The sequence below is a fragment of the Cyprinus carpio genome, chromosome B4 (genome assembly GCF_018340385.1).
Source record: "Cyprinus carpio isolate SPL01 chromosome B4, ASM1834038v1, whole genome shotgun sequence".
In the NCBI taxonomy this organism is placed as follows: domain Eukaryota; kingdom Metazoa; phylum Chordata; class Actinopteri; order Cypriniformes; family Cyprinidae; genus Cyprinus; species Cyprinus carpio.
In genome coordinates this window covers 14,342,003-14,359,659 of record NC_056600.1, presented here as the reverse complement: position 1 = coordinate 14,359,659, position 17,657 = coordinate 14,342,003, and the positions used below count along the sequence as shown (strand labels likewise).

Below are 17,657 nucleotides of genomic sequence, written 5' to 3'. Positions count from 1 at the left end.
TGCCACCAATTGCCAGAAGCTTAGGCAGATTTTGTACAAAAGTTCTTTGGTGATTGATAAATTTGTTATCGTAAAACATTTGTTTCAAACTTTTCTCTATAATGCTAACAGTGACGTTTGTATGAATTTGTACAAAATCACTTTTTGGTCTATATGATTAATACTGTGAGAGTGCGAACTACTGATAACCATACCATGAAACAAATACTAGGCAACATAGCATCAGAAAATAGTTTCAAATTAAATGGTATAACCTGCCAATCCAATTTTGTAAACCTTTAGAAAAGTTCATTGTGCTTCTGGTCTTTAGTTGCACAGTTAACTTCAAGTACCTGTTGTTTTTTGCAACAATGCATTATGTTGTCGACAGTTTTATCAACTCGGATGGAGAAAACTTCTCTTAAGACAAAAAGAAGGATGCAAGTATTCTTGCAACACACTCTGCTGATAGCTAAAGTTCAGTTGTTCTGTAGCACTTAACGAACTGAACTATAGCCTGCCATTTTTTCCTTTTCATAGTGTATATTTGATATATAACTACAAATAATCATTTATTTATCTGCCAGGTCTTATATCATGTTTTCAAAAACTCTATACACTGTTATTCAATACATATTAAATTGAAGAAAAGTTACTTTGTACATTTTATAGCGTGCATGTTCTGAAAACGTGTGAGAAACTGCTGATACATCTAATGTTTGTCATTAGAGGCTGTTGAAGATTTGCAATAAATATATTGTAAACTGACATTTGTCTCATGCACAAATATTTCACACACAAAACAAACTAAACTAAGTAACAGATTAAGTACTTTTATTTCTTTTTTAAACAATATTGAATAGGATATGCAAGCTCAGTTGAGTACACTGGCGGTAAACAAACTTGGCTCTTGAGTTTTCAGAGACTGTGACTGTGGGAAAAGCAACACACTAACAAACAACATCCAGTTGAAGTAAAGGATGCAAAGTGTGTCTTTGTACATCGTTATACTGAGAATTTTGTACAGCTTGAATAATTGTCCACATATTTAATGCTAAGATATAAAATAACAAACCCCTAGCAGAAACTGCAAAAAGCTAAACAATTAGTACTGAAAATGTATTACAAAAAAACTCATTTAAATTCATATGGTTGACATGCTTCATTTGGCAGTGATAGTTAAATGAAGCCACAGGATCTGGCGAGCATGAGTGGCATGTTTTGGGTTAAGACAGATGTGTCCTTCATTTATTACACAATTCAAGGCATGTCACTGGTCCACGCAAAGCAGTAGGGGACATTTAGATGGACAAAAATATCCTGAGAGAAGACCAGGATACTCACAGCATTTATTTGGCTTTTATAGAAGATTAAATAGTCATGTTAACAAAAAAAATGCACTTTCAGTTAATATTTAAAAAGAAAAAAGAATACTACAGCATGCAGAAGAAAACTCTTCATACCTGTACAGCACTCAGAGTCACAACTGCATTAACCCAGATCCCATAATTCTTCTTTAAAATTCCTCAAAGACTGCATTAAAAGTCAGCCATAATTGACCTTGATAATCATCAAACCATTCAATACAAGTTCCAGCCTTTTGGTCAAAAATACAATCCAGACACATTAGCATGACACTCTCAGAGCAACTACATATATCTACAGTAATCAGTTTTGGTATAATTATTTTCAGTATGAATCATACCCACAGTTACAGAATGCGGGATGGTGGACGTAGAGAAAACTGACCCACCAATAATACAATAGACATTTAACTATCACAAAATTGACATTAATTTGCTATGTACCTCTGCCTTCTAAAATAAAAATATATCTCATAGCATCTTCAGTAGTTACAAATCTACTACAGAAAAGATTGCCTCAAGTATAACTAGAGAACTTGGTTTGAAGGCAGCTATCATTTTGCAGGTGGATATGGTGATATAGACACTGATGTTGCCTTAAAAAATATTCAAGACAAAAACATGGTTGCAAGAATCAGTTTGGGAGGAAAAAAAGGCTTTCAAGAATATTCGCTGCAAATGCCGCCTTGTTTCTGCCAGTCTGCTCATTAACACAGCTGCAAAAACACACAAACAAGCAGCTTGTTAGTAACCCTGGTGCTCCCTTGAATGCAACTGCCATGTTTTGGGGGACTGAATTAGTTTGTGGTCCTGCTCTCAAACTCATTTAATACTTCTCTTCTCCATATCTCACTGTGGTTGTCGTGCCAGAGGAACGGTGAAGAGCAGAGAATGGGTTTTGGCAGGGTGGGGTAAGTTCTAGGATTTGTCTGAGGTGTTTGGTCGCCGTTTCCCATCCGTGTTCTCCCCGCTCCATTAGTAAAGACGTTTCTCATAACTGTGGAGACAAAAGACAATAGTTTGAGATAGTGAAACCCATTCTAGTACTGACATATGAAGGTAGTGTTGAGCACTGGCGCCCTCTAGTGACTCACGAGTGAAGTCCATGTACGCCACCCTCCACCTGAGCAGACATGGTCCGCTTCTCGAACTTCAGCTCTCCGGAATACATCATGGACCTGAATGCGCACGCAAAAACAGTGTAGGAATTTTCATAGTGTTTAAACAAGCCGAATGTGCAATAAAACACCGACACATACTTACCGAAGCACAGAGAGGCTTTTTGCACCAATGTCTTGGCAACCGTGTTGGATTCCAGCGATGAGGTATGGGACAAATTTATGGATGGAGCCTTTGTCCTGCACTGAGCCCGACACTCCCTGAGCCACCTTCACCTTATCGCCCTCGCTGCCAAGAGAGCCAATCAGCAAAAAAAAAAAAGAGGTCATGTGATGATAATAATAATAATATATCATTATATACTTCATACTGGGACACATACTATTCTTTAAGAAAACAGTGTATGCAGCACACTATTCAGTGAGGATTTAATTCTGAACATAGCGATTGGCTTCCAGCTGCTGAATAATTTATCTGTGTAGTACATAAACTCAAACTACTGTGTACCTGAAGTATCGTTTCTGGCTGCTGGCGTTTTTCTCCATGGCATCTAGTGAACCCATGCCTCTGTATTTCTTCAGTCGCACCCCATCCGAAAAGAAATATTCCCCTGGAGCTTCTGTGGTGGCGGCCAACAGAGATCCCATCATAACTGCAGACAGAAAGCACTTGTTTGTTTCATGTAAATGGACATTCATTTCATTTTCAACATTTCCTAAATTGTTACAAGTGCACTATAACAACAATCACCTGTCGATGCCCCCAGGGACAGTGCCTTCACCACATGGCCGACCGTCTGGATGCCCCCATCTGCGATGACAGGCACCCCAAACCTCCGAGCGTACTCTGCCACCTTGTACACGGAGGTACCCTGAGGCCGTCCACATGCCATGACTACAGGGATCAGAAATGGACACACGTCAGGCTTTATGATTGGTTAACGTGTGAAAGGAATAGTGCAACATAACAGTGAGTACATAACTGTATATTGTGTTGTGAAATACAGGGATGCAAACGTGCCGTATGACCATATACATATATATATATATATATATATATATATATATATATATATACTTATATATATATATAAATAGTATGCATATTACTTAGTAAAATGTATTATTGTATAGTAAAATAGTATTATTACTAGTGTAATGGTTGTGTAATTTAAAAAAAAATATATTAATACTATAAGGCAAAAATAACATTAAGAATAATAAAGATGATGACCGTCTAGGGTGATTTCTTTTATATCCTTACGCTCAAATCAGCTGTAAATCCATATTTTAAAACCTATGCTCTCAAACCACACTGAGGGTTTGCCAGTTTGCATCCCTGGCAATATATGGATACTTTGTTGATTGCATGTGTGTGAGATTGAGTCCCAACCTTCCTGTGTGATGCAGATAGAACCACATCCCATTCCCACTCTCAACGCATCGGCCCCTGCGTCGATCAGGTTCTTCCCCTGAGCAGCTGTAACCACTACAGAGAGAGACCGAGACTGAGGTTAGAGAACAAGAGTGAGTAACTGTGAAGTATGTGAACTCATGAAAGTATTTCAATCCATATTTACCATTCCCTCCCACAACCTGCAGATCTGGGTACTTCTGCTTAATGTAATGGATCATGTTAATCTGGTATATGGAATTGCCTTGTGACGAATCCTGAAAAACAAATAAAATCCTCAATATTGGTGATGCTAGTGGGACTTACCTCACACTTCACCTTTAATAGAAGAAACACCCAAAATAGTTTATGACAGTTTTGAATATAGGCCTACATGAAACTGATCTTGGAGATAAGCTCCCTCAAGCAACAGGCAGCATCTGCTTTCGTTCCAGATTTCAAAAACCAATGACCGAAAACTGACATTTCCTTTAGAACAACCGCAGTGGCTTTGACCTACCAAAACCACTACATCCACCCCAGACTGCATGAGCAGGTCCAGACGGTATTTATCGTCTTCACGGGTGCCGATGGCAGCGCCACACAGCAGCTGTTTGCGGGAGTCTTTGGAGGCCAGAGGATAGTCCCTGTTCTTCTTCAGGTCTGTGCGGGCTATTATGGCCACCAGTTCATCCTTGTCATTCACGATGGGCAGTTTACCTGTCGAGTAAATGAATAAAACTCATTGAGACCTTTTAGAATTGTTAAACACTGTATTCTATAGTGGGTGAAAGCGGACTGAAGCATTAAAAGTACAAACTAAAAGAATTAAAATGGCTGTGATTGTCCATTTAGACCTGATGACTGTAGTCTGTGTTTTGGTGTTCTCACCTTTTTTGCTGCGTTGCAGGATGTCATTGGCTTCTTTTAGTGTGACACCAGCAGGAGCGACTACAAGATCCTCTCTTTTAGTCATGGCCTGGAAAACAATTAAAGATAAACAGCCATAAGGGTAAAGCACGCCAAGCACTTAAGTAAGTTTTTTTTTCTTCATCCAGCAAGGATGCATTAAATTGACCAAAAGGGACAGTATTTAATAATGTAAATAATACATTATGTAAACAGTATGTAATAATGTAAAAGATTTCTATTTCAAATCACTATTTAAAAAAATATTTTCAACATTAATAATAAGACTTTTTTTTTTGAGCACGAAATCAGCATATTAGAATGATTTCTAAAGGATCATGTGACACTGAAGACTGGAGTAATGACTGCTGAATTCATCTTTACCACTATATAATAAATGACATTTAAACTAGCTGTCAAACAATGAATCGCGATTAATCGCATTCAAAATAAAAGTTTTTGTTTACATAATATATGTGCGTGTACTATGTATATTTATTATGTATATATAAATACACACACTTGCTTGTATATATTCTGAAAATATTTACATGCATATATTTATATTCATTTCATTTATATTATATATAAATATATTTAATATATATAAACAAACATTTTTCTTAAATATATACTTGCATGTGTCACACTGTGTATATATACATAATAAATATACACAGTAATATACACAGTACACACACATTTATGATGTAAACCAAAACATTTATTTTGGATGTGATTAATCGTTTGACAGCACTAATTCAAACAATATTTTGAATTAGACCAATTCTTTCAGAACCTTACTGGACTCAAACTTTTGAACAATATTTTAGATGCTCAAGATCACACAGGCAGTCTTACCTCCTCGAGGGGTTTGTTATGATCCTTCTCAGACAGGAAATCAATGTCTCGTGACGTGACGATGCCGACCAGTTTGCTGCCCATCTTGCCTGTCTCAGTTATGGGGATTCCAGAGAATCCGTGTCGAACCTTTGCCTCAAGTACATCACCTACAGTGTGACGAGGACTCAGGACCACTGGATCAGTGATGAAACCCTGTTCAAACCTCTGCAGGCACATACACAGAGACCTTGACATCAAATATTACCAGGTACCAACACACACACTCACAGAAGACCTTACATCAAACATTTATGAAGGGTGACGCAGTCTTACCTTCACTTTGCGCACCTCGTTGGCCTGAAACTCTGGTGTGCAATTATGGTGAATGATGCCAATTCCTCCCATCAGCTGAGCAACAAGTCAGAAACATTCATATGAATTATTGACAGAAGTTCAGTCTAATCAAAAAAAGGATTTAAGAGGTACTCACTGCCATGGCAATGGCCATTGAGGATTCGGTAACAGTATCCATAGGAGAGGAGATGAGTGGGGTCTTCAGTGTGATTTTCTTGGTCAATGCTGAGGTCAGGTCCTACATAAAATATCATAGAAATGGTTAAAAATTATTTCTGTTAATAAAACTTCAGGACAAAAGTGAGTGTATTTTGACTTATGTAGTTCCGTGTCTGGCCAATAGAGGCAGAAGAGTATCAAAAACTGCTGTACCTATCATATCAACAGGAATATTATGCCGAGTGATAACATTTGTGTGACAAAAACATTTTTGATGCAAAAAATTATATATATATAAAAAAAATCACTACTGTTCAAAAGTTTGGAGTAAGATTGTATATATTTATTCCGCAAGGACACATTCAGTTGATCAAAAGTGACAGTAAAGACACTTATAATATTACAAAATATTTTTTCTTTAACATAAATGCATACATAAAATAAGTAAATAAATGCTGTTCTTTTGCAATTTGAATTCATTGAAGAATCCTGAAAAAAAATAATAAAGTATCACGGATTCCATACAACTATTAAGCAACGTACAAAGCAAACATTAATAATAAGAAAATTTATTGAACAGCAAATCAGCATATTAAAATGATATCTGAAGGGTCATGTGACGCTGAAAATTGGAGCACTGGCTGTTGAAAATTCAGCTTTGCCACCACATAAATAAATATTAGAAAACAGTTCTTTTAAATGATAATATTTCACAATATTACAGTTTATTATTGATTAAAAAATATGAAATATGCAGACAGCCTTGGTAAGCATAAGAGAAGAGACTTCCTTCAGATACACTGAAAAAGGCTTACTAACTCCAAACTTTTAAACGATAAGGTCAAAGAACTTAAACTAATTCAAAGAATATCACATATAAGCATGCACGTGAGGGTAAAAGTGCATGTAAATCCAAATGGTAAAAACAAAAAAGGGTGGTTAGAAGTGGTTAAGATGGAGTGACAGTGAAGGCCGTGACCTTCATTTGCACACCAGCGCTGAGAAGTGTTCCTCTAAGACAGATAAGCTCACAAACATTCCCTTCACAACCTTCACCTTGCCCAAGTTCCCAAAATACGCTTTTGCACTCACACCGCTGGGGAAAAGTGGCCTCATGGGAAAACAGACACCATAGTGGGAAATTTCCCAACTCTATGGTTTAGTAAAGGACAGACATTAAAGCTGGTACTAAACTAGCCTACACAAACCCAAACAGGAGTGTCAGTTTCAATACTGGTCACACTCGCAGCTGTTTTGTGTTTTGAGCTTCGACCTCATTTAATTCATTATTATACTCAATACAGGGATTTTAAAACCCTACTGTGTGCCAAAGGCAGAAAAAAGAAAACAAAAGATAATATAGCAGAATGTTCAAAGTTTATTAAATTTTAATGTGTGCGCAAGTGGATTTTGAATATTGTTCACAAAATAGAACACAATTCAAATTAAGGGGAGAGAAAGCAGCTGGTTTACGAGTAATTTGATGCAAATTTAAAACTGCTGAATTAAGTATTACAGAAGTCAAATACGGTCACAAAAAGTGAAGTGCTACTTTTCACAATTAAGGAAAATCAATGGTCACATGCAAAATGTGATACTAAATATTACTTTTTTTGTAATAAAAATTTTTTGTTAAGACATTATTACCATTAATCACAATGTTTTATTATTTAAATTGTTGGATACAGTAACTTTTGTAATGGTGGTACAGATATTTGATGGATTTAAAAATAGACACTTTTTATATTAAGTTACATTATTAAAGAAAATAAAACACTAAAACACAATTATTTATGCCCTTTCTATAAAATTTTTAAAAAAAAAAAAAATCTAAAGAAGATGTGTTGTGATGATGAAGAGAAGAAAAGGGCAATAAAGCCCGTGAGCAATGAAACAAAGGAGACAGCCATTTAGCTAAAAATAGTGAGTCCAGAGAAAACACAGACGGGTTGTTTAAAGCAACACGTCATTGTGAAAACAAACCGAATGAGTGAATGAAAGTGTGGAGGATACAAGGCAGACGACTCACCACTTCATCTGAGGTGAAGTCAATGAAGCCAGGCAAGATCAGGAAGTCACTGCAAACGAGACACATAGAGATAAAACAATCACTGACCAAGAATCAAATCATATACAGGTGCATCTCAATAAATTAGAATGTCGTGGAAGAGTTCATTTATTTCAGTAATTCAACTCAAATTGTGAAACTCGTGTATTAAATAAAATTCAATGCACACAGACTGAAGTAGTTTAAGTCTTTGGTTCTTTTAATTGTGATGATTTTGGCTCACATTTAACAAAAACCCACCAACTCACTATCCACTATCTTCAGCATCTATATACTACCTGTATATTCTCTTGCAAGAGAAACAAACAATACCATTCAAAAGTTTGGTGTCTGAATTATTTTTTTTATTTTTTATTTTTTATTGTTCCTATTTTAAAAAGTGTCTATTTTCCTGTGAAGGAAAAGCTGAATTTTCAGCATCATTACTCCAGTTTTCAATGTCACATGATCCTTCAGAAATCGTTCTGATATTCTGATTTACTGCTCAAGATTTCTTATTATTATAAATAGTAATAAGTAGTTCAAAATACTATGTACTAATATATAGTATTACATAAAAGTACTTTTTTTTTAGTTACAACAAATTACAAATTTTACTGATTCCAAACATTTGAATGGTACCGCATACCTCCTTAAGGTTAGTTTTGTCCATTTTTAGCAATTAAATAGATGCAAAGACTTGGGCAAAATGTTGCAAAACTTCCATTTGATTTTATAGGGAGAGGCGGCGGCAGTTCAAGGCAAGCATAATGAAAACCTGATGCTGACTGCTGGATATATGACACCTTAAATCATGAGGAGCTTTAAAATAAGTGTGGTTTTTGAACGTCTGAGGCCCAGGCACATTCTGACATGTTATCATTTACATGAAACAAACCTTCACCGGCCTACTGAAATCCACCGATACGTGATAAATCCTGCTGACTTACTAGCAAGAACGAGAGAAAAAACACTCCTCATGCAGACGAAAGGTAACTGCTTGGCAGATGAGTGCCAAAACTCAGTGGGGAGAGAGAAAATTCAAAGGATTCTGAATAGGTAAAAATAAAGTGAGAGACCGAGGCAACTTGAAGGACATAAACATATTTTCTCCTCTTGTGGTGGGCTAAATAAGGAGTTTGTGTCGGCTGGAACCGGGCGGGGTTCCTCTGCGCCCACATCAGCTGATCACACACCCCTAAACATCAACAACACGGGGTGTCAACATCAAAAAAAAGCCGAAATAAATAAGACATCTGTCCTGATTAAATGTGCTAGAGTCTTGATCTTTAATACAAATCCAAGAATTGTTTGACTGCCAGAAATATTGCAGGGAGCAATAGCCGTTACACCACATACTCCTAAAAGTGAAGTGGCACCAAGCAATAAAAGCTCTTATCCATGTTAATCAGATTATTTGTCTCAATAAGCCAAAATGAATGAACATTTCTTCCAGTGAATGCGATGGTCCTGCCCACAATGATATTAGATTGGTTCAGAATCCTGCTCTGCATAACTTCATACTAACCATCAGATATGTTCTGAATGGTTGTGATTAAGCAGTGTTGCTTTGTTACTTTGTGTGTTTACGTACCTAAATAATGTCTTAAACGTACATATTAGCATCTATAATAAGTTAATAAACTCACTGCTGACTTTCAGCTCTACAGTCTCTCTGGTGGAACAATAAGTCTCAGTTTTAGATGACTCAGACTGTAAACTTCACTAGACTCAAAGACAGTACAGACTGAAACCCAGTCTACCTCCATATATGCCAAATATCACCACAGACTCACTGACTACAGCTTTATTCCAACCAGCTCCGAACAAATCCAGGGAACATGGTGATCACTAAACCCTACATTTACAAATGTTTTTTAGTAGAATTTTAAACTGCATCCTAATGGTTCAGCTATATGGTTTCAATGAGCACTTGCTCTGACTGAAGTGGTTCCGTAATCCAGTTGCGGTTTCAGTTTGAATCCAGTATCATCCATACTTCCCCTCCTAACTCATGCTATTTTCTTTTTTATTTAAAACATTAGTGTACTGTACTTTGATTCGTTCACTGTTTGGGGGGAAAAAAAACAAGCTAAGTGCTGCAATTTCATTTCAATTGCTTGTATTCTTGAGCAAGACTCAATGAACAATAGGAGGCAGACATGTTAGCCAGTGGGTGGAAATGTGAGGTTTTTAGCTTGTAAGAGGGGTTGATCCATAAAGAATATTTTAAAATCAAAATACACCAATAGGAAATAATAGCTCCATCCCTGTCAACTTAAAATTCAACAATAGGATCAATTACTTTTCAGTTATTCGAATTCAACAGATGGATTCAACAAATTTAATTAATATTTCAAATAGACTAATAGTAACTAAAAGAAATTCATTTAAAAGTGCAAATTTAAAACAATAGTTTAGTTTTATTTAGAGTATAGTTTTTATTTAGTGAAAAAAAATTGTTGAATACTGTTAATAACTTAAGAATAATGCATTTTAATATCTGTGCATTCTTAAAGGGAGAGATCATCCAAAAATAAAGTCTGTTATCATTTACCTTTCCTTACATCATTCCAAACCTGTATGACTGATATTCTTCTTTGAAGCATAGCAATGTATTTTGAGAAATGTCTTTTGAGAAAATCAAACCGCTTTGGAATGAAATGATGGTGAGTAAATGATGACATTTTTGTGTAAACTATGTAACAAAAACCCAAAGTCCTACAAGGTGTGAAATAGGTTTTTAAATCAGATTTGATACAGATTAAAATGGTGCCTGTTGCAACATTTTAATATAGTTTGAATAAACAGAAAAAAAATCCAGATTATGTGCATTTTAAAATGGCAAAAAACCACTGACATGGCCTCTGAGTCAGCTAATGTTATAAATGGAGGAATTTGCTTGAATATATATGGAGACACAGAAATCTCTTTCATCTCTCTGATAAAATAATCTTTCAAAAAACATACAACAAGCCTGCAAAGTAACACGGGGTGCGACATCTCACATCAGTACAACAGAGGTCTGAGCCTCATGTGTCATATGCCATATACTGTTCAGATACACACAAATCAATTCAACACAAACACACCCGTGTCAGATTTATGGAGGTTTCAGACATAACTGTGTTTTCTCCATCCCTTTCTGTGTGTATGTATGTGTGTAGAAGAACCCCCTCACATGACGCCAGCGTGAGGATAGTCATGCGGCCCACAATGCATCCCTACATGCTTTTCATTACAGATAATACAGTTATACAGCTGTACCTTTCATCTTGTAATCTCAATCTTAAAGGCGAGACTCTTCATGAACTCACCATGTCCTAATGTCACCAGTCAGAACACAAGTTTGACTCCTTGCGATACCATTACAAAGCATTAAAGTCAAACATGACACACTTAAATGTTAACAATGGAGGACTTTGCTCGATATCATGGACGACACAGAAATCATTTCAGTCTCCTGAGTAAAATTCTTACATACAACAAGCCTGCAAAGTCACACGGGGTGCGACATCTCACATCAGTACAACAGAGGTCTGAGCCTCATGTGTCATATGCCATACACTGTTCAGATACACACAAATCAATTCAACACAAACACACCCGTGTCAGATTTATGGGAGGTTTCAGACATAACTGTGTTTTTCTCCATCCCTTTCTGTGTGTATGTATGTGTGTAGAAGAACCCCCTCACATGACGCCAGCGTGAGGATAGTCATGCGGCCCACAATGCATCCCTACATGCTTTTTTTCATTACAGATAATACAGTTATACAGCTGTACCTTTCATCTTGTAATCTCAATCTTAAAGGCGAGACTCTTCATGAACTCACCATGTCCTAATGTCACCAGTCAGAACACAAGTTTGACTCCTTACAGTCTACCATTACAAAGCATTATGGGTAAACAAAGACATATATGTGCATTGTCAAACATGACACACTTAACTGTCAACATTTACTCTCCCTCATGTCATTCCAAACCTGTATGACTTTCTTTCTTTAGTAATATACATAGGATATATTTAAGTCAGTGGGGTTCAATACACATAATTATATATCCTTGCTCAACCAAGCTAATATAACATGTGGCATAGATTACGATTGAAATCCCCCCCGCCAGCGATTGAAATCAGAGTCTTTTGATTGTCTCCCAACAGCAAGGACCCTACAAAGACCATCCAGACTATATACAGCTGGAACGTTTGCGTCTCTTATTGAGCTCACTAGAAGACGATGTCTTAAATAAAGGGCCATATTACTCACTTGTAAGTCATACCGTCCCCCATAGAGCAAAGCTCTTCCGCCGTGAGTCCGTCTCGGACAGACTGCTGTTCTGATCTGTAATGTGGATGCCCATTACATACACACGGAGTATCACTGCAGGGAGAGGAGAGAGGATGAAAAATGAATTACTTTTAGTTGTGGGTGTGTCCATCTGAAAATGGATGGTGGTGATGGGGTGAGTGTTCGTGGTTATGGATATTTCCTGTTCTTATAATTTTGTGTTAGTTTGTTGTAATAGAAATACACAAACACAAGCTGTAAATAGCACAGTTCTCGTCGTAGCTAATCTGCAACTTTGCTTTCGAGCAAAGTCCAACCATCTCTGTATTTATAGTGGAATACTGTTTATAGTCTAAACAGAATTCCCATTCAAATTTCTCATCTTTTCTGAATTTCCACTATATGTAAAAATCCCGTTCATTTTTCCATAGGGGGAATTTATTTTTTAACAATCACTTTTTCCATAGGGGGAATTTATTTTTTAACAATTATCTGTATGCACCGGGGGTCTGAGAGTAAAGCAATTTCAATTCTCTGTATGTATGTACTGTACATGTGGAAGAATTGACAATAAAGCAGACTTGACTTAAAGACATACCATAGCTGCAGAGTTATTAATCAATGCTATATGCTTTTGTTGAAGCCACCTGGTTTGCAGTATTTCAACTTTTATTAGTATAATTATTAGTATCCCGTTTAACAGTGATGTTTAACAGTGCTGTGTAGTTGTAGTTTTCCTAAATGTAAAAACCACATTACCCATGATACTGAAAAGAAAGCTCCACCAATCAGATAATCAGAACAAACAATATTAGTAGTTGTCATCAATATTGGAAATGATGAGATGAAACCTGAGAGCAGGGAGGGCAACAGCAAAGTCAAGCATCTTTTACACAATTTTAACTCAAAACTCAGTAAAAAAAATAAAAAAAATGTAATTATCCATTGACTAGGCCAATGGTGCCCATTCATGCCACAGGAGGGCCACCTTCCTGCAGAGTTCAGCTCCAAACCTGAACAAACACACCTGAACTTGCTAATCAATCAAGATGTTTGAAATGACTACAAACCTCCAGAGCAATGTGTTGGAGATGAACTCTTCAGGAAGGTGGCCCTCAGGAAACACATCTGGAAATCCTGGACTAAGTTAACTGGTAGATTTTTGGAACTGTTTTTAATAGAAAATTATTTGAATAGATGTCTGCTTATATTTGGCCTTTCTGTTTTATGGACTTTGTGCCAATGAGCTTAACATCAAAAATGTCAAAAAAGGCATTTTTTTGTGTATTATTTTAATGTGGCTGCTTTTATAGACTCTGTCTGTACCAGTGGCTATTCCAGTGTTTTTACTGACTTTGGCTGCAGTCGGTAATCTAAGTGACCGAGGGCCTGTTTCATAAAACAAGTTTACCAAATAAGCCAGGTTTATTTCAAAAAGTCTGGTTTATTGTCAGTCGATTTGATTCAAAATAAGTAAGACTAACTGAAATAAGCCTGGCTTATTTGGTCAAATAGTTTTATGAAACAGGCCCAGAGTATCAGCTGATATTTGTTTTTAAATCTACACATTGCCGATGAAAATCAGCCAGGGTTATTGTCTTATTATGGCCGATTATCGGTCGATTTGTCGGTCTCTACATATTAATGTCAATCTAAATTTTTCTAACTTAATTTTAAATCTTAGCACTTTTCTTTTTTTCTGCTATGGAGGAAATGGTGTTTATTTGAGGAAATGCATTTCTCGTCTGTTTTATTTTAGTTAAAAGCACATTCAGAAGTCTGGCATTAACAGGAAGCCACGCAGATTCTGTCTGATAGACCACATGTCGCGGCGCGTGGAGGAACAAGGCGTTTAGGTTTCACGATGTAAACAGTCAATCTATAACCAAAACGCACGTTAAACACGTCCTGATGTTATATTAATGTAACTATCACATCGCCGTGACCTACTAACATTATTCCATCTGCAACGGCGATATAAAAACACGAAAAGATGCTGACACATGCACACAGACAGGCGTAAACTGACAAAAATATTATATTTGTGAATTTATGCATTACTCTTTGAATACAGTAAGTTAATCTACAGACTCGCACTGCTGGCCCGGTGACCTAACGTTACATTATGTACATTAATAAATGAAAGTCAGGGAAACCCGGAGTCTCTATCGAAATCAAAAGCAAACCTGGTGGAGACTTTCTTTGTTAGTGCTCCTCCTGCTTCACATAACCATATTTAACATGATACCTGAGAAAATATGAATTCAAACCTTTTCTGTAGCTGAGCACGCGTGTGTCTGGAGCTGATGCGCGTCGGATGGGAAAACCCGGTTCACTGCTCTCTTTAGGAGAATGCGTTATCTAAAACCGGTTAGTTCATCTATACACCCTATTGTCCGGGTTTTCGGATCCTTCAGAGGGTCTCGTTTGAATTCTGGTTTTGTGATGAGTCTGGCTTTATGTAGAAAGCGAGGCAGACACAGAGCGCGCGCGTCATATCCTCAACAGCTCCACGTGGTAACGGCATGGTTAACTCTTTCATTACCGCCACATTAGTGGGTATTCATGCTCTTTATTCATACACTGTGTATGGGTCAGAGTCAAATAAGGATGCCCGAGACTTTAAAAAAGTGAAATCATTCGATATGGGTTAAAATGCATGTGTCAAGTTATTGAAATGAAATATTTGTATTCACATGGGCTTAAAATTTACAAACTGTAAAACGCGTTTCTTGAGTACAAGTGAATATATCAAAACGTGTATATATATGTGTGTGTATATATATATATGTGTGTGTGTGTGTGTGTGTATATATATATATATATATTTATTTATTTATTTATTTATTTATTTATTTATTTATTTTATGGAAGGTAAAAAAGGGAGGGGTGGGGGGGGCTGGAGTCACATGTAAATGTTGGTTAGGCCACACTGAAAACAAATTACTTTAACTACATTATTTTTGTAAGACTAACATAATTTTAATTGGACTTTTCTTTTATAATGTTATTCCTAATTTTTTACTTAAAATTCAGAAATTGAAAAACCTCTTTATCATAAATTTGTATTCAAGTCACTGTCCAAATGAATAAATTTTAAATGTATTTTTAAGCATAATAAAGGAAGTCATCATTTTTGGGATAATATTCTCTCTAAAGTCCTTTCTCATGAAGTTTTGAATAAATGCAAATAAGCCAATGACCCAATTACATAATGTTATAACCAGAGATGGGACACATGCTGGCTCTGGTAATTGTCTAGCACCACTGCTAGATTTAAAAGTCAGCCACAACCAATTACCTGATGCCAATTGCTGAAGAATGACAGTGCTTAAGCAAATTACAAATCCTCTCCATTGACTGGTCAGCACTTTGCCCACATGAAAACCCAAAGTAATTTTGATTAAAGCAGTCTTTTAATGTGCACATTACTCATTCTTTTGAGGGGGAAAAATACAGCTGTAATATGTTTTAAAGTGAGTAGCATCTTCGGCCAACCATTGAACATTTTTTGTAATGTCTACCATATTAATAATTTCCTCTATATCCATATTCTCTTCCATTTGTTTAGACACTGCAATGTAGTGCCTTGTAAAAACTGAACAATTATAGCACTATAAGGCAACTCGTGATCAAGTCTGGTGTGCTTTGCTTTGCATTCCATTGATTAACATGGGTAGCCAACCATGAAACAGCAATTTGTACACCAAATTTGTTGGCATGCCATTCAACAACTCAAATTATGATCTTTTTCATTAAAGCAACCAAAGGCTTAATCTTTTACTTTAAATCTGACACCCCCAGGCAAAATTGTCACAGGCTATGGTAATGTTAGCACATATCCCATGATTGCCCAGGGAGCTTTTGGACCAGTGGGGCGAGATGGGAAGTACATTTGGGTTTGTAGCATTTATTTAGACAAGTGAGTGTGTATAAAAGTACCGACAGTAAGCATGGCTCTATTTGCTAAGAATAGTAGTGTGTGTGCGTCAGAGGCAACAGCCGTTAAAAGCCCTGACCCTTGTCTCCTCCCATAACAACAGAGAAGTGAAGCGGTTCTATGTACCTCACCATATGTGGGTTAGTGGACATGTGGGTTAGTGGACATGTGGGTCAGAATATCATCTTGCACCGGCAGCTAATTCAGTAATTTCTGTAAAGCTGCTTTGCAACGATTTGTATAGTGAAAAGCGCTATACAAATAAACTTGAATTTTAAAAAAGTTAATTCTGACCCATTTGGACTTTGCCAGGACTTCACACTCCACTGCATAGCTGGAGAAGACCTGATATGCTATGCCCAGAATAGCTCTTTTAAATGTCAACTTTTGTTGACCCTGCATCAGACCTTAAATTATACAAGCCTATTTTAACCCCTAATCTTGATGGTCTTAAAGATTAAAGATTAGAACAAGTCATGCATTAAATATAGCATGACAAGAGGGGATTTATATTCCAAGTTGAATGCATTTAAGAAAAGAAACCGCCTTAGAAGAATATGGGATGCTCAAATCTCGATTATTAAGAACAGAAAACATTTCTGACTTTGTGACCTTCAACTCACCTGTCTGGAAAACCTGCTCGTAAACGTGTTGCCGTGTAGCGCTGGGCTGCAGACTCATGTCCGAGCACATGAGGAACCTCTGGGAAGCCATTGGGAGAACATGCAGTGTTGTTCACCATCTCGTGGTTCTTCATCTGTTCTTGGAAGTCTTCTGGAATCTCCTCCATCTCCGTCCTGTTTAGGGATATAGTCTGTGCACTGTTAATTTCCAAAACAAATCCAACCAGTCCAAGCCAGTCTTGTGGCTGAGCCTTGTGCAAATTCAAATGATGGTCTCTGAATCCTGTTCAAAATAGCACAAATATAGATCCAAGATTCAGATTCAAGAATGGAATGAAAATAAGTATGTAACTACGAAGGCTAAAGTGATCTGTCTAGCTGTAAATCCAGAGTTAAGCAGTTTCATTTCTCTAGGATCCTGTGGTTGTTTGTGTTTGACGAGGTGAGCAGAGAGCTTTGCTTTGACTGAGCTCATATAACCAGGACGAATGAGTTCCCAGGAACTGTGGCTCCATGCTCTACGCACCTGCTCACATGGAGACCAAGGTGTCACCGTGGAGATCTTCCCACCTCTGAATCCCACTGGCCCCTGTGTGCGAAAGCACTGATATAATAGGAGGACCGAGAATGAGGGATAGA

General features: G+C 36.9%; 1 protein-coding gene across 1 annotated transcript; it reads right to left on the bottom strand.

The window, feature by feature from the left end:
• Positions 1-796: 796 nt before the first annotated feature.
• Positions 797-17,305, bottom strand: impdh1b (IMP (inosine 5'-monophosphate) dehydrogenase 1b; the record flags this gene model as incomplete). Its single annotated transcript, XM_042722638.1, has 15 exons — positions 797-2,340; positions 2,438-2,521; positions 2,607-2,750; positions 2,970-3,114; positions 3,213-3,356; positions 3,855-3,950; positions 4,042-4,132; positions 4,375-4,574; positions 4,746-4,833; positions 5,625-5,831; positions 5,940-6,014; positions 6,097-6,198; positions 8,149-8,197; positions 12,435-12,571; positions 17,018-17,305. Coding segments are annotated over 15 exons (1,872 nt in total), but the record flags the coding sequence as incomplete, so codon positions are not given.
• Positions 17,306-17,657: the final 352 nt, after the last annotated feature.